At 44.2% G+C, this 26,259-nt stretch overlaps 1 protein-coding gene across 3 annotated transcripts; it reads right to left on the bottom strand.

Annotated features, from left to right (window-relative positions):
* Positions 1-53: 53 nt before the first annotated feature.
* LOC130150388 (uncharacterized) lies at positions 54-25,405 on the bottom strand. 3 transcript variants are annotated; one of them, XM_056341314.1, is made up of 8 exons: positions 25,050-25,405; positions 14,873-15,058; positions 14,529-14,651; positions 13,997-14,224; positions 12,001-12,042; positions 10,958-11,005; positions 9,995-10,058; positions 54-3,439 (listed from the first exon to the last, which is right to left on the bottom strand). In XM_056341314.1, the coding sequence occupies exons 1-7, from the start codon at positions 25,108-25,110 to the stop codon at positions 10,015-10,017; spliced, it is 732 nt and encodes a 243-aa protein (XP_056197289.1). In that variant the 5' UTR covers positions 25,111-25,405; the 3' UTR covers positions 54-3,439; positions 9,995-10,014. The 3 variants fall into 3 exon arrangements, with proteins under 3 accessions (XP_056197289.1, XP_056197288.1, XP_056197287.1); XM_056341313.1 differs by lacking the exon at positions 54-3,439 and adding an exon at positions 6,697-8,077 and having other exon boundaries at positions 25,050-25,404; XM_056341312.1 differs by lacking the exon at positions 54-3,439 and having other exon boundaries at positions 6,697-10,058.
* Positions 25,406-26,259: the final 854 nt, after the last annotated feature.

Raw genomic sequence — 26,259 nt, 5'->3', positions numbered from 1 at the left:
AAAGGAAGAAAGAGGCCAGCAGAACCTCCAGTTGGTTTGCTTTGCTGCCCACCCTTGGAGGGAGCTCTTAGTCAGGAGTTCTTGCCTTGGCCACTCTGGAGGGACAGGGTGGATAACAGCCCATGGGCAAGGAAATCAGAGCTTCTCACTGACGCTACAAAGGCTTTGCTTTTTTTCCTCTCTTTTTTCCCTTTTTTCCATGCTCATATACAGATCATATCCTTTCTCTCCTCATTAGATATCACTGATGGCGTGTTGCTGGCTTGCCCCTCACTTTCTGATAGTTCCTTTCTCTCCTTGTTAGATATCACTGGTAGGGTGTCACTGACTTGTCCCTCACCTCCTTAGGAAGGCTGTGGATCTTGGGTGGCTCAGGTTGCCCACAGAGGTTGTGGAGTCTCCATTGCTGGAGATACCCAGAACCCAACTGTACAGAGTCCTGGACAACCCGCTGTAGCTGACCCTGCTTGAGCAGGGGTCTGGACTGAAGGATCATGAGATGTCCCTCCCAACCTCAACGGGTCTGTGATTCATCCTGGGACAAGGAAAGCAGAGAGCCCAAGGATTGCTGAGAACCTGTAAGGATTATCCTACAAATACATTCTGACCAAAAAAGCCAATGACAACAGCAAAAGATAAAGGGAGAGAGGGAGGTGGAAAGAAGAAATACAACTAAACATAGGAGGAGCATCCTCGCTCTCTTGAGGTCCGTAAATAAATTAAACAAGGAGAAGGAAGGAAGTACCTACATACAACCACTACACTGCCTAACCCTGAGCTTACATGGGGACCGCGTTTATGTCCATTTGCTAGCAGGGTTTTGTTTGCTTGCTTTGGGAACCTGCCCCTTGAGAGCAGAAGCTCAGGTGTCAGACAACCAGGCTCAGGGATCAGACACACAGCAAGCTTTGACCAGTCAAAGATAAATGTCTGTCAAACGCTGCTTGGATAATTTCATTGCCTGCTCTGCTTCTGAGCCTGTTCTGCAGATTCATGTATAACTGATTTTGTGAAATGTATTCCATGGGGGTAAAATATCAACATATGCCATATAATTCAGTTCCTGTGTAGTTTACAATATAAATTATTTGCTCCGGTGCTGAATTGTGGGGTCACCTTATATATAAACCAGAAATTGCTTCCCACTGAAACTGTCACTGCTAGTAATTTCCTAGTACCTACCACATCCTTGCAGGAGGTAGGGTGTCCAAATCCAATCTGAAGTTGCCATAACACCTACAAAAGTGTCACCATCAGACTCCAGTTATTTTTCCTATGAATGTGCATGACCAAAGTGGATTGTGGTACCAACAGCTAATACAAACTGTCTCACAGAGATACCGTCTTGAGCCTGAACCTCTCAGCTCAGGAGCTGTCCATCAGCCTACTGGGTCTCATTGCTCCTCCAGGACAAAACTCTTTGGAGGCTGCACAGAAACGTGGGGTGGGGTTCAGGTGCAGAGTCAGACACCTACATGCAGGTGTCTTCATGTCTGCTGGGTGTCTAAGCTCTGACTGCAGGCAGCAGAGGTCCAGGTGTGGCTCAGCCGCATAAATAAGAGGCATCCTGGGCTACTTCAGATGCCCTGATGTATGCAAGACACCCAGTGACTGATCTGCTGCAGGATCCTGGGGGACACCTGCACCCATCTGGGCCAGCAGCCAGTGGCCAGGCAAGTTTCCCAAGGGTTTCTGCAGTGGCTCTGGACACCTGAGCACAGGCAACCAGATCCCACCGCAGACTGCTAGGCAGTGCCCAGTAGCATCACAGCCTTCTGGTCCTGCCATCTCCAGCTGCCACGGTGAGAACAGCAGAAGCGCTTACTTGTGGCAGCTGTGTTGCTCAGTGAGGTCGTGGAATATTTTGATTTTTAGGAGAACCAGATGGGAACATTACTCACACCCCTACTGCTGGATGGCCCCTATGGTCCCAGATCCCCTGCCCTGACAGACTTCTGCTCCTCAGGTCAAATGCTGACACAGATCATTGATGGGGTGAAACCATCAGTGCTATTTCAGGTTGAGGGACCTCTGCAGATACCTCTGGTGTTTCTCATGGGGCTTCCTCTGACTTGCTCACCCAGCTCCTCACACCCACTGGGGCCTGAAACCACACTCATCCTCACAACTACCTGTCCCATGCCCCACCACCCCTGCTTTCCAGGCTCTGCTGGAATACCCCGTTCCCTGGCCACCCCTGTGAGTCACCCCTCTGTCAGCTCCCCGGGGTCTCCCCAGGACCTTTTTCCCTGGCAGTACCCAGAAACGCCCTCCCCTCCACAGCAAGCATGTGAAATACATGGGAAGCCAAAACCATAAATGAATCGGCTTGCTTCCAGCAGACACCAGGGGTGCTTTGCACAGCACCCCAGCTTGGAGCTGAGTAAAGGGCTGCCCCAGCCCCACCGTCCGCACCTCCAGAAGCATCCTCGTGGGAAGCTTACATCTGTGACTTTCTCTGGTTTCTGCTGTCCCTGGCTATGAATGGGGAATAGGGATACAGCCCTTCGGTGAGCCCAAAGCCAGTCCGCGCATCATAGGTGTGCCCCCAGTGGGGTGGAAGCTCCTCTGTCTGCTGGGAAGATGCAGCTGCACTGAGATGGGAAGGTAATTTCACAGTTTGCTCTGTGTCTGTCTGTCTTTGGGGAGAACTCTGGGCACTTGTGGGTTGCTGGGACTTCAGACACAAAGGAAAGATTATTTGGCCCAGGAGCTGGGAGGAAGGGATGCTGGGAGCTAAACCCCATTAGCCCTGTTGCTCATTGCATCGCCTGCTGGGGTGGGGTGAATGGGCATGCAGCTCGCAGAGGGCCCTACCGCTGTCAAAGCTCACTTCACATGCAGTTTGCTTAGTCCTTTTCCAAAACCACCAACAGTTCAGACTCCTTGAACTGAACAACGTATTGTCACATCCTGTCCCAAAACATAAAGGATATGAGAAAATCAAGAGGGTGGCACCATCTGGCCTCTGCTTGAGAAAGCAGCTGGGAAAAACTCCTTTGATGCATCCAGATTTTGAACGGCTATAACATTTCACAAAAGTAAATACAATACGCTTATTTGTAAAGCTCTCCAGGAGTGTCTCTGGCTGCCATGTGAGGAAGGCAGCCTGAGGGCACCTTACTGGGGCTTTGCCATCTCCTGGACAAAGGAGAAGCCATCCCCGTTTGCTGGGCTGGACACTCTGAAGCTATTGGTTTTGTCTGTCTCTTTCATGCAGGCAGCAAGTATACTGTCTGTGGTTCTGCTTGAAACACGTGCTGTTCATGGCACTAAGCTGGTCTCCTAGCTGGCTGTCCAGGGGGAGTGCAAGTCTTTTAATCTCACCCTGCAGGGACAGGCTTGCTACTAGGAAATGAGGCTCAAAGCCACGAGGGTCCTTCCTGAGTCTCAGAGGAGGGTGCAATTGGGAATTTCCTGTCTTCAGGTAAATGTGAATCTACAAAAAGGAAAAAAAAAATTACATTAACTTCTTCGTCTTGCCAGGAGCTATTAGAAGAGAAAAATGTTCCATTTATTTAAAAAAAAAAAAAAGCATCTCTATTTTCACGTTATGCATTGTTGTGGCAAGGTCACCAAATAAGCGGGAAAGCCTGGAGACTTGAAAAACAGTGCTCCCTCCTGATTCTTCATCCAAACACGTGAAAAGTTATTGTTGGCCAGTTACATGGTGGACCAATGAATCATGGTTCTTTGCATCTCTACAGCATCCTCTGTCTGATCTTTAGTGCCTTTTCTTGATTTAAAGGGCTAAAATGATGGCTGGCGACTCCGAGAGCAAAACCCAGTGTGGCATGAATGGAAGGGCCCTGAATATATGAACTAAAGGCTTGAGACAGCAGGAAAGTCTGTTGAGAGCTTCTAAAAGGGGGATGGCACCACCAGAACAACTGGGTCATTGAACATATCTGCATAGAGGTAGCAAATGAGTAGAAGGGGAAGAGGAAAACTTCTGCCAGAGGAGCTGTAAAATGGGCTTGGAGGAAACCTTCAGCAGGAAGGAAAATGGAGATCTCAGATCTGATATGGAGGAATTAATAACATTTTAAAATTAGTGAGAAAGTTAACATTGCACGTGCTGAGCTGACACTGCAGGTGCCGAAAGCCTTTGTGCCGCGCCTGTACGATTTTACATAACTGTCAGGACATTTGCTGGGAACGCTTCTTGTTCACATGACATAATGATATCAGTGAGATTAATATTTTCAGACCCGAGATGCCAGGTGTCCTACTATGAACTAATGTTTGCTTTCTAAGTATCACATTGGCTTCTGTAAAGTACTTGTAGTTTTGCACTCTTTCTGACAAATTGCACAACCACATGTCTTTCGCCAGTTGTGTTACCTGCATCTCTGGGTAACCTGCTCACATGAAGACTTGTTTTAACAAACGGCTACGTGCAGAAATGGTAAACAGCCGTTTACTCCTGAGGCTCTGAGATCTTAGTCTGAATGCTCAGAGCGTTGGACTGAGACAGACCGGTTTACAAAGTCACCCCAGTGCCACCATTTCCAATCCATAAAACAAAAAATGATCTTCATTTTACTGTGTACTGTGACTTAAGTCTAAGAAGAGTCTAACCCCCTTCAGTTTTATTATTTTCCTCTTACACTGCCCTAAGTAAGAACTTTACCAAGGATTGAGGGAGTTTGAGCAGCCCAAACCCACTAAAAACTGGAGGAGAGAGAAACCTTCGGTTTTGAGCAGAGCGAGCTGGAAAACAGGGCTACTCGTGCACAGGAAATTTTGTCATTTCAAAATACGGTTTCAGTCTGAATCAGAACAAAACCCCATGGGTTTCCAAATTCCCCTTGAAATGGAAATTCTGAGAATTTGGGTCTGGAAATGCTGAAGCAGGGTGTTTCTGATACCGCCTCCCACCGAAGACCTGCTGAGCAAAATCAGCTTTCTCACCAGCTCATGGTGGTGCCGCCACCAGCTTCCCCGAGGAGGCGGGAGGTTTCCTGGGGACACCTGCAGTGACATCTCCCTGGGAGCCTCTCCAAGGAATGCTGGGCTTTGAACATCGACCTGGGAGCCCTCCTCCCTGCTAGACTACTTGAGCATTGCACAGCTGGGTCCTGGTGGTCCATCAGGTGGCTGAAAGGGCTGTGTTAGGAAGAGGGGGGAAGGTGGAGGCTGTTGGCAGGGCAAAAGGACCAGGTTTGCCTCTTGCAAAAATTTACGCAGCAGCACTTTGCCCTGCAGCCATGGACTTCCCCCTCATCCTACATGGACCTCCCCACAGTTGGGATGACACCTCTGGAGTCTCTTGAGAAAAGGATCATATTTGGTATGGGTATGAATGCCACAGCTGTAAAAATGAAATCTAGTTAGGGAACATCTTCCCTGAATTTCTTCTGCAGGAAGGCAGGAGGAGAAACCGATTAGAGAATCAGAGACCTGGAAGGGACTGGTGGAGCTGGTGCTTGCTGGAGTCCTGAAGTCTTTGCTCTCATGCCTTTAAAGTCCACAGGTGAGCACGTATTTGTGCTGCCACACTGTTATTCCTATAGATAAAGTAGAAACAAATCTAGAAAACGTGTGGGTAGCTGCAGTGTTAAGGCTGTGACGGAGAGGCAGGTCTGTACTGTTTCACTGCCTCCTTGCACTCCTTCCTTATATCTACTGTTTAAATTGCCTAAGACACAGGCCATTTTTGGCCACTGAACAGTACTTGTGTGTAAGATCCCCACCTATTACCATTTTTTGTCATTGCAACCAAAAAACTTGCTTAAATTTAAACTTCATAAATCATTTTGTCTCAGTTGCAAGAAATGTTTTTATTAGGTTTCTTTAGCATTTACAGATCTGAGTGACAGATTCTGCAAGTCTTCGTGACTTCTAGGGCTGGGATCTGGCTCATTTATTGGGACATCTCATCACAGGTATTTACACGTGGGGGTAATTCTGCAGGCTGGGCACAAACAAATCATGCTGCTCGGCTTCCAGCGATCAGTGCAGAGAGGAGGACAGGCCTCCCATAGTCCTGTGTTGTAGCTTCTAGCCCTAGACAGATGTCTCTGACATCCCTGGGTGTCTCAGGTCATGGCAGATACCTACCTTCAGGCAACTGGATCAATCTATAGCTGTTTCCATGCAAGCTGCTGTCTGAGCTCCCAGTACAGTCAATGGAGTCAATGGCTGACATGGTCCCTGGGGTCTGGAACACTATTCAACCTGTGTGGACACCTGCATTTGACAGCTGCATGTCTCTAGACTCCTCTTATCTCCACTATGATGGGACCAGCTTGCATGGAGACACCTATATGAAAGCACATGTGATGACGCATTGCAATGTGCAGGCTAATTCTTACCCTGGCCACTTTTGGGAAAACACATTTTCCCACATTCGGGCTCCTGACCATGATACAGAAGAATGTGTATTTCCACCCTTTGGGGAGGGTTAGGGTTAAGGGAGCTCTACAATAGATTGTAAAAATCTAGTAACTGCTTCTGTTCTCTATTTTGGAGACGTTGCCAGAGATCCTCTTGTCCAAATATTTTTAGTTTCCTGCTGCATTTTAAAGGTTAGCTGTGATGGGATATGTGTGAAGTGAGCTTTAGCATAGGTCTTTAGAATAAATCTTCTGAGACACATTCCTGAGCTCATCACACCTTTTGTTAAAACAAGAGGGTAATGGAAAATAAATCATGTATTTTTCAAAGTTTAGATCAATAGCAAGAAGAACAAGCTGCCTTTCAAACATCCACAACAATTTATTCTTACAGTTCATTCGTTGTTCCATGCCGAAAAAAACCAGTTTACAAAATAAAAATATCAACCACCGCATCTCATGTAAAAGAAGTAAGAGCGACCATGGCGAAAGCACAACAGTGACGGTGCCCTTTGGCCACAGCCTCTTCCAGTGATGCCGTTTTGCTCCCAGGCTGGGTCCTATTGATCCTGCTTGCTCTCTGCTTGTCATGTTGAAGGCTGTAGCCTCAGACACAAACATTTCCCCAAGGGCCACCAAGCCTACCGAGAGGTATAGTCCAGCTCAACTGAGAGTTAATAGTTTCCTGATAAAGTACATATACAGCTCCTGTGCTGGAGGTGACCTGGGTTCAGAATCTCTATGTAGGCATTAATAGCTGGGAGAATTAAACCCCATAAAAGTTGTCCAGGCTGTAACCCACTATTACTTACAGGTCCCTTACCAGCAGTGTGTCCCCCTTGATTTCCAAGAAACAAAGATGCAATGTGGAGAAAGAGTCCCTAAGCCAAGCTGGCTAGGGAAAGGCAGAAAAACCACTGGAAAAGTAGGAGCCATGACTCTGCTCTTGTTATCTGTATAAAAATTAAAAATGTGCATGCTAGCAGGAGATGAAATATTAATGTTCTCCAGTGAAATGCCCTGAGCAGGACAAGCCACGCCAGCCTAACTGCAGTGCCTAACAGAGGTGTGTTAGCAACAAGTAATGTGCATTGACTGAATGAAGCAGGAGAGCTTAGTACCACCGCTTGCAGCCTTCCGAGCAGCTGCCAGGTGTGAAAACCTCTCATCTATTGCATAAATACAGATTGTTGTTCGCTCCCATACAAAATAACAGCATGTAATAGACCATTACACATCCATCTTTATAAAGATATGTAGTACAAATAAGTCCTATTCCAACAGGAATAAAAAAAAGCCATGGGAAGTATAAATATCAAGGTTATGGAGTAAGAATAAGTCAACAGGAACACAACCCAGTAAAACAGTAACACATACGCTCTATCACAAAATAGAAAACTACACTCAGGTCTCATGCTTCCTGAATTATAAGGAAGGGATTCATCCCATTTTGCTTTTGTAGCATGCCATATAAGCATCTATAGCTAATCTGGTCATTCTTTAGAATTCTTTAGGCATTGTTTAGAGTCAATGCAGAGAAACAGGTGCCTTTAAATTGTGAGCCATTTGGCCCATATACAGATATCTCTATGTATCTGTGGCACAAATAAATACGCACATACACATATACATAGGCAATAGGGTGAGGTGAACTACTCTCTGAAGGGACTTCTTCCCCTCCATGGTCTGCCTCGGACAGAGTTGCTTGCATTTTGTCAGATGAACCAAGTGGAGCATGGCTAAAAAGAGACAGAAGACTATTCAAAATTCACAAATTCCCGATAATGTCAGTACGTCAAGTATTGCGTATGGTTGAGTCTGTCCTTAAACGGCTTTGCACTAGGTTCTTTGGTGCTCTGCAGCTATGAAAGCAGTTTTCAAACTAATCAGCTGCCGCAACCTCCAGCATCCTTTTCTGAGCTGGAGGAATAATGTAGTAACTGTTGTGGAAGGAGCTAGTCTAAAACAATTGGGAAGAGGGGAACAATGACAAATGCACGTGTATACTGATCCATAAGGGAGTCCAGTAAGATTTTCAGTTTACATGCAGAGGAAAAATTGATTTAATTTCCTTTTCCAAGAAGACCAGCATAAGGAAGAGAAAAATATGTCTGTGTTTGACCCATCTAGTTAGGGAAGGGTTGGGGGAACATCAGGTATCCAGCATTTCTCTTTGTGGGGAAGGTGGTGTGTGGGCTGTAATGACGATGCCATCATCTAAGTGCTTGGGCAAGTGGTCCATATGTACACCTGGTCGCTTGGGAGAGGCTGCAGTTATATCAGCAATACATCTGCTATATGGTAGGAGGAGGAGAAGTGTTTCTAGGAAGCCATTTCAGCCAGGGCTCTTTCCCCATCTATCAGTGATGGGGTGCACCCCTTCCACTCGTGCTCTGTAGGTGGAAAGACACTCTGTCCCCATGAGAATTAAGCCATAATACTTTTTGCATCCTTCACACATTGTATCTGAGTGTCAAAGCTTCCTCCTCATTTGCTACTGCTGATCTTGGAATCACTGGTACAATCTGGTTCCTTCTGTAGCAAGTCATCGATTTCATGAGTTTGGTTCTGAATGCTGCAGTTCCCTGAGAAGCCTTCTCTATAGCAGGCAAAAGACTTTACTACAGCTGGGAAGAGGCAGGTTTTCAATGGCTTCTACTATATTTACTATGGGAAACCACACAGTACTTTTTGCAGAAGACACCGCTTAGGATCTCAGTTGTTACTTCATCTGGTATCAACTGTTTCACAATTTGTTCCACCACAGGGCCAGTGAAATGTAGAACATTCCTGGCAATTTTTCACATATCATTTTCTCAGAAAGCCTACAATGGCCCAGGCAATCTGCACCATGGTTGACCATCTTCACTAGAGCATGTTTCAAAGCATTGTCTTCAACTTCTATGGCTTTATCCTATTTGTGAACTGGCAAAAACACTGCTGATGTGGTTTCACAAGGTCCTCCCCTCCTCCTTTTTGAGAAAAATTCCCATTTAGCAGAGAAGCAGAGCCCATCAGTAGTTGGTAAGGAACACAAAGAGGAATGGGTATGAGGATTAGCAAAGAAAGAGGAGAAAAGGAGAACTCCCAAATATCAGACAGGGACACCCTGGATTAACCAGGCTGGGGAGTCTGTGAACACGAATAGCCTTGGTGCAATTCAGTGTAGTAATAGAAACAGCGAGGAGGACAGACTAAAATAATTCTGAAGTACAAAGTTGTCATGACACGACTGAGAAATCAGGGGGATGAAGGAAGAGTTACGTGGTCATGGTGGCAGATGCTCCACCAGACTTCCCACAGGTTAGCCAGAGAGAAAAAGACTGATTGTGTAATCTATCTGAAACCAACATATTTGCATAATTAACCTTAATTTCCCCACAGGATTCATTTTCCACCCATTATTTGAACTGGTGTTCTCAGTTGCACAATGGCTGGGGCAAAGCATGCTTTTTGATTTCAAAAGCTCTGATTCTTCTTTTTCTTCTGCCAGCTGAACCAGACAACCCAAAATCCACGGTCATTTATTTAATACCAGATAAGGTATTCAGAAACTTAAGCAGTGCAGTAGTGAGATGGTTGATCTGGTTGATAGCTCTTCACTGCTAGGGATTTTTTTTTTAGATGTCACATTTTCCTGGTTCCGTCCCACTTACCATATTCTTTGCTTGGTGAGTCACACAAAGACAGCAGGAATGATAAGCAGAGCAAAAAAGATAGCTGTTAAAACAGAAAATCAACACGGTTAGCACCTGGTGTTATCTTAATTATTGCAATTACTCCAACTGGGAGAAACAGGCAAGACCTGGGATAGGGTCTTATCTTACCCCTATGCCCAGAGGCAAGAGTTCTTCCATGTTGCCCTATTGCTTTGCTCCCTGGGGCAAACAGGACCCAGCCAGAGGAGACCCGGGCAACTAAAGATCGACCACAGCCAAATAACCACAGCATAGTTTACAATACCTTTTGTTCCCTTCCTTTATCTCACTCCATTATTCCTCCTTATTATAACGTGCGCTACAGTTGTCAGCAGACTCCAGCTGGAATCAAAAGCCCCTGTACATACCTTGAGCACAGGCACAGTAAGAGACAAATTCTATGTTAGCAGCTAATGGCTGAATGGCCAAAGGGGAGAAGAAAATATCTTCAGACTGATCTAAATGCATCAGTTTTGCTGTGAGGAAATATTTTATTTGGCCATCTTTTTTTAATCCTTTGAAAATGTGAAAGAAACATATAATTTAAATATTTACATTTTTCCCTGTTTTTTCCAGTTGAAGTTATTCACTGAATTCACAGAAAATCTCAGGGAAAGAGTCTGAAAATTGCTTCATTTAAAAACCAGACTTGCAGTTGATCTGTTTTCTTTTACTTCCCTTATGTAGCTTTGAAAACTTCTTTATAAAAAAATTTAAGTGCTTAAACAGTCTCTGGTTTACACTTTCTTCACCGACTTCTCACCCAATACGTGCACATACAAAAACCAGATGTGTTTTGCAGTATATTTATTAACTCTTACAACACAGAAGGATCTCTTTGGTAGAACAGCAAATTGAAAGGCAAAGCAGCTGCTCTGGGGGATGGAGTGAAGTCTGAACCCAACTAACAAAATGGCATACCTGTCACTGGCAGTACCAAAGATGAGGAAAAGGATGGATGAGCCGAACCTATGAAGAGAGAGAAACTCTTGATTTTTGTATTGATTTGCTTATGTGGTGAAAAGCATCAAAGCAGAGATGAGGACAGAGTTAGGTGAAGAGCCAGCTTGTTCCAGCATTGAAGCAATGATGAGGGTAGAGTCTGACAGCTATCCCTCTGCACAGGAGACTCAGTAATTGCCATGTTCGTTTCCTGGATATCAACATACGTGCTGATCTGATATCTGTTAATGGTGGGCATGAAGTGAGCTGCATCTTCCGGGGAATGGAATCCAGCTAAGACATTTATTTCATATGAGATTGGGATGGATGACTTTCAAGGTGCCAAGCTAGGATTTGGAAACATGGCTTCAAACAGGACCTCTTTTCCCCCAGAAATGTAAGCCAAAGCTTCCCTGGTGCAAGAAATTCATTGAATTTCTCCCTTATCCTGAGAAGGAAGCTCCGAATTTGAGCCAGTGTGAGATATGGACAGGTGTTTAACAAAAGGTCCTGTAAGAATGGTGTCTTGATAAATCTTTTTGTGCTGGATGCTGGGGGGACAATTGAGAAAGGGAAGGATATTCTTTATCCAGCCCCATTAGAGACATCACATCATAACAAAGAGAAATAGCTGGTGTACTAGTTACAAAGACCTGACTTTGCTCAGGTTTAAGTGTACTTTTGCAGGAAACTGGAATTATTTTCTGTTGAATTAAAGGCCATGATAGCCTGTTTCATCATCCAGTCTCATGTTTTTCGTAATCCTAATTTTAAAATTCCAAGTATTTGTAATCTCTGACTATTCAACAGGTTGTATCATTTTCTAGGACTGGTGCGTTGATGGGTTATTTCCATCATAGCAAGAAGTTCCTTCACCCTGATAGTACCAAGTGGAATGATCAAGGGGGGGGGGGGGGGGGGGGGGGTGGAGAAAAAGAAAAATTAAAAAAAAAAAAGAAAAAAAAAAAAAGACTGCCATGAAGGAGGAGGAAAAAACAAACAACAAATTGTGACTGCTGTACCCGAAACACTCTGAACCAGGAACCACAGGGAAACAGACAGATCTATGAAGAAGGGGAGAAAGTCCTGAGTTAATGCTGAAAGCGTGTCCAGTGAGTAAGGTGATTCTTTCTTACAGTCAGAGCAGCAACAGAGGCAACGATGGCCAAGTGTCACCTGAGAGGTTGCTCTGCAGGCAAAAGGACCAGCCCAAACCATCCTGCCCTACCACATGGCCTGGCATGGGTCACAAAGGGCTGGCATTCATCTCACCTACCGTTACATGCAATGTATGAAGGCCCGGACCCCAGGTGAGATCCCCCATTGCGTACACCAGTGCTGGTTATACCCAACCGCTCATCCACCCAGGTTCTGCCCTGGAACGTGCCTACGTGCAGCAAAGCACCTTGGCAGCCAGGTCACACCCCACCGAGCTGTTTACTCCCCCCTGCTCACCTGAGGAGGTCTCTTCTTCCCAGCTCAGGGTTTAAGCTGGGGGGGCTTTGGGCAGCCCCTCGTTGCAGACGGGTGAGCACAGAACTGATGTGCAGGTGAGCTCAGGGAGCCAGATTTAGTGCCAGTTGCTCCCTCACCACATTTTCAGGCAGAATCACCCTGCAGCCCGGCACCCAGGCAATGGGCAAAGCCTTTTCTTTATCTCCACATCCAGGGCTCAGGAGCAAGCAGGAAAAGCCTGCACAGACTTCAGAAACAGCCCTTACAGTTACACAGATGCAGCCTCTGAGATACCCATATGGGCTCTGCTATCATCACTGGGGAGAAACAAGCCTTTAAAAGGTGCAAATCATCTCACCCTAAAATAGACCTGAAATAGGGCAGCTAACACAGCACCATCAACACCTGTTCCCCCCTGTTGGTTATAAAGGCAGTCCAGCTCAGGTATGGGTATCTATGCAGCAGGCACCTACCATTCTGCAAGATTAATTTCCCCTTAAAGGCCCAAGTACTGGTGAAAACCAGTTATTTCCACTCTCTGTTGGTAGGAAAAATCCTCTTGTGTTGACCTTGCATTAGCTTCCACCTCTTTAAAATTCAGACCAGTGCACTCCCCTATCTCAGAGGAGGTTGGAAGGGTAAGGAAAGCCTGAGGACTGTGGAGGTGGTGGACAGCTGCAGCCTTCCACCATCAATAACTCTGCCTGACACCCAGAGAGAGCTCCAGACCCTCAGTGCTATCACAGACCCTTTGAAAAGGGGCTTTGTTTTCTCCCTGCATATTGAACTCCTGCACTGTAGATTTAGGAGAGGTGCCATCAGAAAAGGTAGATAATTTAGGTGGAATGGAGTAGGGGTCATAAAGTGCCTTTTTTGGTGGTTTGGTTTTTTTTTTCCTTTAACACATCTAAAGGCATGAAAGCAAGGTTCAGAGGTTCTGCAGCCTCACTTGGGAGCCCTGCTAGCTCCCTGCACAGTGAAACTCAAGATGCCAGACCACAATGGGGCACATCCTGCTGAATCTGGGTCCAATATTAGTGGGCTTCTTGCCATCTTCTAACAGCATCCTGCATGTTAAATTAAGAACCGAGAGACATTGCTCGGGTTTAGCTATGGACTAGATAAACTCTGGATCCTAAACCCCTGAGCAATCATGAGAAATGCTTAGATATACCTTTTGGAGTACCTTACTGTGAAGTGACAACAGATGACCTGTAACTGCCAGGAGGAAGGAGAAAGAGAAATGCTTGTTCTACTGTTTTCTTCCTAGTATATGACAGTGTGGCTCTATCTGTCACACATTCTCAGAATTTTGCAGTTAGTCTGAAAAGACACCCAAGACAAAGTAGGATACAGCTATCTACAAAGTAGGATACATCCTCCCCCGAGATTTCAACTCCATCAGTCAGAAATCACATCTCCATTGGTGTCAGATACCTGAGGTCCCTGATCTCTCCACCCCCAACCCCAAGCAGGTTGTTCCCTAGGACTGATGTGCTGAGCTGGGGGGTCTGGACCCTGTCAGGTCATGACACCAATGTGATGCTAAAGCAACCATCATACCTGGCTCAACAGTCTGTGGCAGCCACTCACTGCTGTCGTTGGTGCATCGTATGTCAAGGCAGGTCCAGCTGATTTTGCCATTCACCTTCTTGCACGTGCAGGTGCCAGAGGTGGGGGGTCGCTTATCATAACCGCTCTGGCATTTGATATTTAATACTTGTCCCACATAATACTGTTTGTTCAGGCTTATAGAGGCATGTGGAACAGTCTTGGGAGGACCACAAAAATCTGTGGGATCACAAGGCAGCACATGGTTAAAGCAGGTAGATTTTACCTTCTGCTTTTGTTCTTGAAACAACATGATTTGTATTGGTTCAAAGTACAGACAAGCAGGATATACCAAGCCTTCCTAATTCTTTGTTGGGATATAAAATACTCGTTCGCTTACACCACACCGCTTGTTTAGCCAAGATATGATAGCAATTGTTTCTTTTGGTCTGTCAAAATAATCAAAAATTACTCATCAGTCTTACACTGCTTCCATGAAAATCAGCAGAGAAAGTGTTACAGTAATGAATGGGCTCTTACTTACCTTTCTGGTCAAACTTAGAAAAGTTTTCTTGCTTCTGGGGTGCAGGGGTCTGTGTTTTGCTTTCTGGCTTCTGTGTAAAATCTAACTCCATCATGGGAGCCGTTGACAACAAAATTTTCTCGTCTGTGGGAAAAGTTATATTTGCTGAATTACAGCAGGATGAATAGCAGAACAAAGCCAGAGCACCCAAACTTTTAAAGACAAGGTAGAATTGTTCCAAGTTCTAATTTGCAAAGATAAGCACAAAAGATCATTTGTTAGAGCAATGCCCAGATGTGTCTTACACTGACTAACTCATTGGAAAAACACCTCTAGAAGTGTAGAAAAGGACAATAATCACTTACCAATACATTCAAATTCCTTGTAGACCCAAGAAGCAACCTGACCTATACTCTGACACCGAATTCCCATGTACTGGCCACTTCTTCTTGCATAGCCGCTGTCACATTCATAATACAGTTTGGTCCCCACTGGATACATGTCGGCAGTGACATCAGCAAATTCGGTCCTTGGAAGAGCTGGGCACTTTTCTGCAAACAGAACGCCTGAGAATCAGGGCAGCCTGTGCATCTACCTTATTCACTGAGGACTTCCCACATCTTTCTGTCTTATCAGTACCAGATCATGCCCAGAGGGCAGTGAATTAAGCATAATTCTGCTCCCAGCCACAGGGCTAAATTACAGCTGAGAGATGAAACTGGGTGTCATGAAGGGAACAGGAGGGTAGCAAAGCTGTGTTTCTTTGATTGTCTCTAAGCCAAGGAGAGGCTCTGAGTGTCTGGTGAAACTATTAGTTATTTTAAGTGAACATTTTTTATTTTAATATTAGAACCGTCCCACCATCCAAAGCCACCTTCACATTGGAGTCAGCTGTTGCCATTGATTTTATAAGTATAGATTTGTTCAGGATGCAGAAAAATCCCTTGGGAGTGTCTCCACCAAGTGACATAAAGCCTGTATTTGTCTAGATTTTTTTAAGTGTGTGTGTGTGCGTGCTGATTTTATTCGCTTGTGTTTCTTCTGGAGGAGAATGGATGCTGGAACAAGGATGTTCTGCAGCAGCTGGGGGCGGTGGCAGGACGCACCAGACCTATCTGCCTCCCTTGCCCCCCCTGCCTGAAGCAAGCTGTTGAGCCCTTTCTTTCTGCACCCAGCAGATGGGCAACACGAAACGCTACCAACTTTTTCTTAATGAAGCTGTATGCCATCATATTGTAGAGCTGCTGCCTGCAGCAGAGCGTGCAGCCCTGAATCTATGCAGTGAGGCATAATAAGCAAAACGAAGTCATTAAAAGTTGCAATAAGCAAACACTGGAAAGGGGAGTAGACTTTTAGTTCTGTCTGAGCACACCAAGGAGCAGCTCACTGTGAAATAAGTTTGGAAACCTAAATATAACTTGCCCCAAAACAAGGACGTGAAGTACTGTGTCATCAGCAAATCACATCTAAATATACTTCTCAATCAGTTGGAATGAATTAAGTTAGGTCATTTCAGTGCACTTGAAAAGCCCACTGAAGCTGAGCTGGAGACCCGAAAGTTGATAAAGGCACTATTTAATGAATCTTTAAGGCCTAAAGGCTAAGAAATTAAAGGATCAAACAAGCTGGTTGCATCAGGGCTGGCATTCGGGATCTTTGGGTGCATGATCTTTGGCCCTTTATGCTTATGCATAATAGTAACAGCTATTAGGAGCAAAATTTCCTAGTCATCACGTCTACACATTTTCTGCAGCCATAATTAACGCAGCCTTAGCAACCAGCAAGAATGACTGCAAAAGGGCCTTGAATCCCTGAGACTTGATCATTTGGCACCTGCCCTTGACTCCCAACGTGCCTTCTTGAAACAAAGCCATGTCTTGCCGACAGCAACACAATCGGCGACTCCCAGACCCAGTCCCGCAATGCCCTTTTCTTTCAGAGCCACCTGTCATTTTCTCACTTTGATATTTTCTGCCCTTTTTAACTTTTAATTACCTTGCTGCTTAGTAAAAGTCACAAAGTTTGAAGAAGGCAACAATGAAAAGTATTCTGAGTGGCTTAACATCGAAGCTGTGTGAAGGCTGTTTTAACCCCCGTGTATCTTTGTGTTATCAGAGGATTCACCTTGTAAACGACATCAGACTGTGGCTTCAAGAGAAGTGACTGTACCCGAAATAGTTAACCACATGGTTTACCACAGACTGTCAGGGTGATTAAAATTAAAGAGTTATCAGATTAGCAGTAAGTTGAGATCACGTACTCTCACTTTCCCTGAAAGCTAAAAGCATGTTTCCCTCAAGACTTCAAAAGCCTCTTTGAAGCAGACTGTAGATCTGAATCTCAGCACGAGGCACTCAAACCTACAACTCTTTAGTCTCTTCTTAAGAAAACCCACAGTATTTAGCCTACTCATCATATAGGGCAACTGTTGTTTTAATCGATGATCAAAGTTAGAGCTCTGTACTTGCACGTGTCAGATAAGGATTACACAAAAATGGTGCGCTCGGGTGATGGCAAAGCAATACGCATCAGGCCGGTGCTCTTGGATCAACTCACCCACGTTGCAGCTGGATCTCACACAACACTCCGAGCACCCAGCCTTTTCATTACATCCACATCACTCACACCCTTGTCTTCTCACATCTAAACCACTGCGGTATCTACTTCTTTGGCCTTTACACCCATATTCCAGACTCTGATCCAGAAAGCACTTGGAAAGATGAATTTCCTAGGTCTCACAGTGATCTTCTGTTTGCTTCCCTCTGTTGACTTCTAACTGCTTCACTGTCACATCCAATATTTTGCTCCCATTTTCAAGAATGTTCTCCCTATCAACCATCATAACCATTCAAAACGTTGGCTTCTTTTCTCCTGCTAGACCTCCTCACCACCGTGTTTGATATCAAAGTCATCAGCTTTTGGATTTATTGCTATACCAGTCCTCACACTGGGAGGAGGAGCCGTGCATGAATATGGACATTTCAAGATACCTGTTGTCATCATTCCTCTTGATTGTCTTTAAGTATCTTATCTATTTTCAGAGGTGCTTTTCTTTAAGTGGCCTTTTACTCATCTTTCAAGAACAGGCAGGCACGCAACATGCTGATCAGCATTACTTCTGTACTTTCTTGTCTTACATTTGGATCCTAAACTTCCTGTGTTGGTCAGCTATTTGTACCACGCTTATGCAAGCAAGTCCATCAGCCAGGACTCCAGGCATTGTGGCAGTAGATGTGATAATAACTCTTGATAATGACTACACGCTCAGCGAAGTTGGTCTGAGAATGAAAGCTGTAGTTTGACCCAGAGGAGCTCCCCGTGCTTTGATATTTAGCAGCATCACAGGTTCAAGCTAAACGCTGTATTCAAACTCCCATCAGGGAAAAATAAGTATCCCCCAAAGCTGCAGAGGCCGTAGGTGGTGGCGTATAGGTGTGCAGGGGTGTTTCATGGCACTGGACCTCCTGGCATAGTGTGGGGAGACTGTGCAGAGGGCAGGCAGACCTGGTGAGGTCTGGACCATAGTGCCTGCACAGAATGACCTCTTGCTTATCCCTGGAACTTTGTGCCCAAGCGAACTGCATGGTTTTCCCTTAAAAAAACAACATCCCTGCCATGTAGGGGATAGAAAAAACAAGGGATGGGAAGAAACAAGGGAACTATGGAATGGCAGTGCAGATTTACTCCTTGACTAGGTTTCTGACTTTTTTACATTTTTAGGGAAGATTAACTTTGCTTTTTTTGCTGTTTTGCACCTGATTGGGAATTAGTCTGTCAATTCCTTTGAGCCCTTGTGATATGAAAATGTAAATCTTACAAAAGGTCAGTACACCTAGGTGTAACCTGCCTCATAGCCTCTAATGACCCAGTTTTGCATAGCCCAGATTTCCACTGGATTCTGTATCCTTCTACAGTTGCTCCAGGGCTCCACTTCTGCTAGCATTGGTTTAAAAGACTGCCCTCACATCATCTTCGCATTTCTTGGGGTTTTGTTTGCCTCCTCATTTCCCCACCCCCATCCTCCAATTCTCTACCCCCATGACAAGGTGCTCTGTGTCCCTATTTCCTTCCCTTTCAGTCCCAATGTCCTCTGTCCTCCCTTTCCTTCATTCACCAGCTTCATCAGCCCTCACCTACCATTCTTATCTCCTACACCAAAAAAGTGCCCTGTGACTCCATTTCTATGCACTCAGAGGTACTAACACAATGTATTGAAATGGGCTGAACAGAGAGGCTGGTGTAATTACATTCATGAGATTTAGCACTGCTATCAATTGCAGAATTGCTAAACCACATCACTTGCCTAAGGCAGCTGGGAGTCCACATTTCTCCCCATATTAGTGACTCTTTGATGTCTACAGTATTTCTGGAAATTTTGGAACTGGTTTCAAGTCTTACCGTATAGTGGATGGAGACATGCTCTTGGGATTAGGAGACTAGTGAATTTAGATGATAGACATCCATGAAACATAAAAATTAAAAAGTAGTTACTGCATCTTCTGGTGTGCTCCCAAAATTAAGTTTGATAACCTTTCTGAGACCTGCAAACCTTGTCATCTAAGCCACCAGATAGGGGGATTCTGCTATTCCTGCTTAAGCAACAGTGCCTGAGGCCATCAGAGGCATCTTAAGGCATCTGGAACCTCCACATAAGCTGTCAGGTATCACACAGGAGTTATTGGAGGCTGGTGCCAGGCACAATACCCTGCCATGCCCTGTCTTTTGCAAGTTCATTGCTGTGTGCTAAATAAAGCTGAACTGTCTTTGGCTACCCTCAGCATCTAGCTTTTGGCTGCCCTCAGCATCTAGCATCATCATGCAGGCTCAGGGCAAAGAAACCTGCTGGCTAAATCACTATCAGTTCTTTCAGTGCTTGCGTTTCTTCCCTGGGGTTTCCCACTCAAATACAGTCAGTGAGTTAACACAACGCCGCTCAGAGTAGACCTGCTAGCAATATTAGGATTTATGAAGCTCTCCTGCCTACTTCTCTTCCATGCCTGAGTTAGCAGAACAGTGTTAGACAAGGCATCAGAACAATATATTTTATCCAGAAGAAGTGAATGGGGAAAATTCATGATAAGTGTTTTCGGTATTAGATAGACACAGACAGTGAGTCATGCCATGATAACCTAAACTCAGAATTTCCTCTGTCATGCAGCTGTGTGTCACCAGCACTGATATTATTCTGGTGTCAAGTTAAAACATCAAGGTGCAAAAATAGGACAGTTTTCCCCTAAATACAAAAGCAGTAAGGTGGGATTTGTAGGAAACTGGCTGTTCTGAAGATCTCGGTAGAAGCAGTGGAAGAAACCAGGCACTTCATATACTTGCCCAGTTCAGAGATGAAGAGAGTCTCTTCCCAGAGGTACCAAGAAATCAAACCGTGCCCAAATGAAGGCATTTCCCCAGATGTGCCTGAAAAGCTAATTCAGCCCTGGGTGTTCATATGCTGTCTGAAACTATGTGCTCTCTACATAGCGCATGTCTTTGGAAGATGAAACTGTTACGGGTGAAAAGAAGGAACTGGTACTGGCAACTGGAATGAAATGGTAATGAATTTTTCTAACTTCAAAACTTATTCCCAGAGGGTCCATTAAGAAGCTAGCTACAGCTCTGCCTGCTTCTTTCACTTCTGATTAATGTCATTTATTGTCTTTGTGGATTTGTAAGCTGGCAATAGATCCCAGCTGTGGGGCTGGGGTGCAGACCTGAAGTTTATGGTAATTTGCCTGTGAGATTTTGATTAGCTATACTGTAGACTACACAGAGATTATCTTACAAAGTCACACGAATAGCAATGAGTCTGCAATGTAAGTGACAGAAATACAATGCAGATAAATTGCCAGGCACATGATTTAATGCAAACAGGAATGGAGATCAGCCTTATGGGGCAGGACATGGGTTTTATTACTCCTAGCAGTGGAGAAGAGGCATGTCTGATTCTAAGGCAGTTCAACACCTGCTGAGTTTGCTGTACTAGAAGATGCCTCTGTTGGCAAGACAGTGTAAAAGAATATGAACCATCAGGAGCTGTCCATTAACTCTGTAGGACCATAGAACATTAGGTTTGGGAGACATGCACTTCTCTTATCTGTTGGCTTAATCTGCTAACCTGCGGTTTGCCATTGACCTAGTCAGTGGAATGTAGTGCAAAAAAAAAAAAAAAACTTCCATATACAGCAAAGCTAGAGTTGGTTTGACAGTGGACTAAGCTTTCTCATGCTCAGCATAATTTAGCCTTCTCAGTTCCTTCTGTAAAAAGCAGAGATGAGCAGACCTCTCTAGAGGACAGCAGATGCCTAACTTAAGTTCTCCAAAGCAATGCTTAAAGGTGCTTCTCTCTTTTTATCAGCTACAGTGGTGGACGAACGCTCTTACATGCTCACATTAATAATTGTATGGTTTAGCTAATGCATGGAAACCATGTTAAAGCTCACTTTGCTGTGAGCTCCCAGGAAAGCAGCCTGAAGATGTTGTGTTTTCTGCTGACCCAGTTGTTTCTTGATTTGATGTCTGCCTCCCCTCTTCCTAAACACAATTATCCCCCTTCAGCACCATATGACTCCTGTTTTAAGGCATGGACTGAGTGCCACCCAGTCAACAAAATGCAGACATTTCAATTCCCTGCGTAGTCACTAGAAAGACATTTACAGGACATGACTCTGCACCCTTATCTGCAACCCGGAGGTGAACTGTGCCCTGAAAGCACTATGTTCTCTCTCCTGGCTGTGAAGGGGGTCCACATGTCCAGCTTGATGGAGAAGATGGTGCAGAGTTCTGAAGTTAAGAAAGATGAATCTCATGCCTGCCCTGGCAGGGAGGCTGGGCAGGGGACTTGGACTGCAAATGTGGAAGAGGGAGCTTTAGGAAAGAAGGAGAATGTTTCCTAAGGCAGGGAGAGAGAGGAAAACTAGTGTAAGCACGGTGCACCACATAGAAAATACATGAAGTGGAGAATGGAGAACTTTTTTTTTTATTCTTTTGTTTCTGGGTGTTTACAACCTTCTTGGACCTGTGGTAAAGCCACAGAGCTCACACTCTTTAAAGGCAACCACTGCACATGTTATGGTAGCAGAACATAGAGTCTGGTTTTGAAACTACCAGATGTGAAAGCCTTGTTTTGGCGTGTGGCATTTGGGTTTTGAATAGGTTTGGCTGCATTTTAATCTGTGAGTTCAGTAACACCCGCCTCTTCTGTATTTTCATCTAAAGGGAAAAACACATTACTGAGAAAGAAAACCAACTTTTAAAACAGCAGCAGAAATTCAGATTCTTCTCTTTGGCTGGAACTTTCTCAGCCTTGCTTTTTGTTGGGTTGGAAGGGCACAAGAGAATAACCTCTCTGAAAATAATTGAACTGGCTGACAAGCATGTGTCCCAGTCTTGGGTAACAGTGAAAAAAGGTCTGATGAGGGTCTTCTGATTTCAGATGTGGCGTTAGGACTCATCTCGTTTGACTTGTGGCCTTAGCAGTGTCATTGATCTTTTTGCTGGAGCTCTCAGGAGTGGGATGGAAATTATTGGTTAATGTTGATGTTATTTTCTGTAAAGCATTAAACATTTTTCTAAATAAAGAGGGCTCTATATTCTTCATCTGAGGGCTCACACTTTACAAATGGAGAACATAAAGAAAAAGCAGCAGATGAGAGTGCTGCTACCCTGGCAGGGCTGAGGAACAGGGAGTCAAGTGAAGAAAGTAAAGGTGGACTTTGGAAATGTGTTTTGGAGAAGCATTGGAGGAGATGAAGCAAAGAGTCAGTAAGCCAGGTGGTTGAATGATTCAGGACCAGGGTCAGGAGGTGGAAACCATGGGTAGAAAACATCCAAAACCCGGGCTTTGAAGATACAATTAATGCAACAGAAAAAAACAAGAGAGACAAAGCTAAACATCGAGGAAGAAAGCAGGGAGACCGAAATTGCAACACTCTGAAGGCAACAGAGTGAGGTCAAAGGTAGCGGCTTTCTAGCAGTAGCTAAAGAGTGGATTTTTTGCTGTGATAAAATAGAAGGACATAACATCTTATCTCTGATGAGATGGGGAGAAGCTTTCTCCCTCTGAAGGCAGAAGCAGATACTGCAGGATCTCTGTCCATAACATCTGCTTTTTCTCAGCAGGATCACAATTTTTTAACAATTTTTTAAACATTTTTATTTTAATTGTAGCCATGTATTGGACACTTCACTGCTGAGGGCCACTGTAACTGGAAGGTTTATAAAGGTATTTGCTCTCTGGTTGACCTTACAAGAATTACTTGTATGTGTTTGACAACCTTAATTTATTCTGCATTGCGTTTCAAATCCATGCGAGCAAGCACTAATATGCAAGTATAATGGGAAAGAAATTCCTCTCATTTAAATGACTGAGATCTGGTACCCATCTTGTGTGAATGAAATTCAATTGAATAAAATTCTTTCTTTTGTGAGTTTTAATCCTTTCCAGGTTTAACTTGCAAATCTATTCAATGTACTCCTGTAAGATGAATAGCAAGATGGAAAGGTCACAGGAGCACAGAACAGCTTTTATCTTGTGTTTGACGCTCACCTAGCATACTTCCAGCCTCATCCATGCAGCTTCTAGGCACTGCTGCTGTGCAGAGTAAATGAGATAAATGTGATGCTTTTCACAAGAAAATCAGCATTTCTCTTATCCTCTTTAGCACTAAGGTGTAGTTTTATTATTACTAAATGAACGATCATCCCATGCCGTAGTTTTCGCAGATACATATCAGAGGACTTTGCCCTTTCAGAACACATCAGATCTATCAGTGAAACTGTTCTGTAAAACAAAGGGGTTTTATTTTCTTTTTCCCCTAATTATATCTACTCCTGATAGCACATTTTGCCAGAAACCTTCTTGCAAACAACATCTACAGCAGGATCTATTTACAGAACTGAACTTGCAGTGCTGGGACAAGCTGAAAAGACTGAGACAAGATAATATGAAGAGCACTGTGTATACTGAGTCATAGCTGATTTTTCACTAGTTTGACCTAGCCTCTTTCCCTTTTCTTGGCTTATGTCTGTTCCCAGGTCTCTCTGTTGATCCCTCTAATGAGTTAAAAACGGTAGGTCTTACAGCCACAGTACTTCAGGCATTTCTACAATGAAAGACCCTGAATGGTAAAAGGTGGTATTTCTACCTTAGCGTATTATTTGCAGGGAGAAATGAAAAAAAAAAAAAAAAAAAAAAAAGATACTATGTTTAAACATTGGGAGAGACACTGAAAATAAATACAAGAAGCTGAGGAGAGATGAGCTTAGCGATACAGTGAAGAATGCAATGCATTTATTCATTCACCAGAGAATTAAATCACATCAAATAGCATAAAATGCAACTGCTCTAACACCCCTCAATTTTTTCCAAAAACCAGAAAGATTTCTGATAAATGAGGCTTGCCAGCAAGAAATCTCACAATGTGTCCCACCACAGTAATACAGAAAGCATGATATAGGGACCTGACTCATCCCAGAACTGATCCTATTTACATATCGTTGGCTGAATGTCTCGCAGCGATGCTCTTGCACGCAGCACTGAAACACTTGCCGCGGGCACTGGCACTTCACTTGGCAATGAAAACACCCAGTGAAGGAAAAGATACAGCGTTTACTGGCAAAATATTTTAAGGAGAATAAAATCACCTGGGGGTTAAATATTTTGAAGGTCCTTCCTGCATTAATAAATCATAAGCTACGCAATCTTCCCTTGAGATGCCCAGCCCCTAGTAAAATTCACCACCCTACTAGAGACGATCCGTCAGCAGTTACAGTACCAGTGTATCTGAGAACCTGCCTTAGGCTGTATCTGTTCATACCTCTCAATCTGGACATCCTCATCAGATACAGAAGGAAGGAAATACCACATTTAATGGACCACTGAGAATGTAAGATTATTTTTTCCCCCTTTAAACAAAGCAGTTTAAATTCAAATACACTAGTATATCACCAGACCATTTCTGAATGCACACACTTGTCACAATAACTAAGCCCAATATAAGCAGTATCACAATTTATGAATGTGTAAAATTATGCTGAATGAATTAGCTGCCTCTGTTCATGGTTTGTAGGCACTACTGGATGGGAGGCGTGGCTGAAAGAATACTTGGTATCTACATACTCATAGCAAACCTGGATGGCAACTCCGAACTAATAGCATTGCCATCAATTTTACCTACAGAGGTACTGACATTTCAGTGTCTATTTTTATATTTCCTTAAGTTACGGGCAAAATGGAAAAAAAACAAATTCAAAGAGCTACCTAAAGTGCACAAGGCTGCTTTGATCTGCCCACCTTTCCAATGATGGGTTGGAGGATACATACATTACTCAGACAAAAAATATCCTGTAGTGCGCTGGATTGCTTGCAGTTGATGGTTTGTGGGCACAAAACCCATTTCTCTCATTTCCTTAGAATAATAAATTCCTTAAGCTCTTAACATCTTTCCTTACCTGAAAGGAGTCAGGATGTTGCAAACATCCTCCAGCAGCCACCACAAAAAAGCAAATCATATTTTCCCTACCCAAAAGGCAGAAGTAGTCTTTTACCTGGTTTGTTCCCCTTGGCGGATCCTAAAAAGAGCCACATCAAAAGGTACTTGAGCTCCATGGGACTTGTTCACATCTTTTCTCCGTAACACAGGATGGTGAAGCTTCTCAGAACTGATGAGCTGGTGCCAATCAAGCCAAGGAGTCACCTACTGCCTGGCTAGGCTGGTGGGGAGCATCGCCCTGCGTGCGCGGTGAGGTCTTTGCTCTTCGGTCAGCAAATCATTGTTTCACTGGCTGGCTCTGCAAGACAGAATAAAAGCTGCTCTCTCTTCAGGTATTAGTAGCTTTTATCCAGGAAATCAAACTTAATGCTCAGCGTGATGGAGTCTGCCATCGTGTGTAGGAAGTGGTTTGACACATCAGAGCTACTGACTCCAGAGCTGTTCCACTACAGCTGAGGTCAGTAGAAGGGGGAAAGATTCTGGTAGGTTTGTGCAGCCACTTAACCCTGAATTTGTGTCCAGGCAGGTACTTAAGAGGGACCATCACTGTAGCATAGTTGTCTTGTGTATGACAGTGGACCTTAGGCACTATCTGTGGGCTCTGCCTACAAAGAGAAGGTCCCGTGGGGTATCAGTTTGGCTTTTGGGGGGTCGTCTGCTAAGGATGATAAAGCCACACTCCGTTCGTTTCTTGATGTATGCATGTCTGCAGTTTCACTGTGTGAAAGCTGAGCTTCTGAAGGATGGATGGTTTGATCAAATAGAATCTATAAGGATGAGGCTGGCAGGCTGGGAAAGGGTTTCTCTTGTTCCGAAGTTGTCTGGTTTTCCATGCCTCAGTGAAATTTGTTCTTCCAAATGTCAGTGGTAAACTGGAAATGATGAAGGAAGTATCACACTTTATGTAGTTTTCTTGAGCCACTTCCACAGAAATTATTATCTGTTAGTACCTAGAGAATTAGTTGGGATAGATTGTGGAAAACCAGATTTAAACTATATGTGGTATTCGGTCTATTCTATTTACAATCATATATATATATATAATCAAATCAATTACACGCTGGACATTTACTTCTCTCTAAGGAATAAAATCTTCCAAACAGGCATGCTAAGAAATAGATGTGATACATTTTTAAATGCCACTACAGCTGCATCCATCAGTCACAGGCACAGATGCAGAGGATGCTGTGTTAGTAGAGACTCTTCTGTCCTCACACCCTTAAGGGAGATAGTCCTGTGAAAGACAGCTGACACAAGGGAGCTTC

The sequence above is a fragment of the Falco biarmicus genome, chromosome 5, assembly GCF_023638135.1.
Source record: "Falco biarmicus isolate bFalBia1 chromosome 5, bFalBia1.pri, whole genome shotgun sequence".
Lineage (NCBI taxonomy): Eukaryota > Metazoa > Chordata > Aves > Falconiformes > Falconidae > Falco > Falco biarmicus.
The sequence above is the reverse complement of the archived record's forward strand: the minus strand, read 5'-3'. Positions and strand labels throughout refer to the sequence as shown.

Bases quoted from the DNA above. Each gene is read 5' to 3' on its own strand.
- LOC130150388 (XM_056341314.1), bottom strand. From the start codon at position 25,110: ATGGAGCTCAAGTACCTTTTGATGTGGCTCTTTTTAGGATCCGCCAAG. The intron at 14,225-14,528 runs GTAAGTAAGAGC...GTGATCCCACAG, and splicing joins TTCTAAGTTTGACCAGAAAG to ATTTTTGTGGTCCTCCCAAG. The intron at 12,043-13,996 runs GTATGATGGTTG...CCTTCTTCATAG, and splicing joins GCCACAGACTGTTGAGCCAG to ATCTGTCTGTTTCCCTGTGG.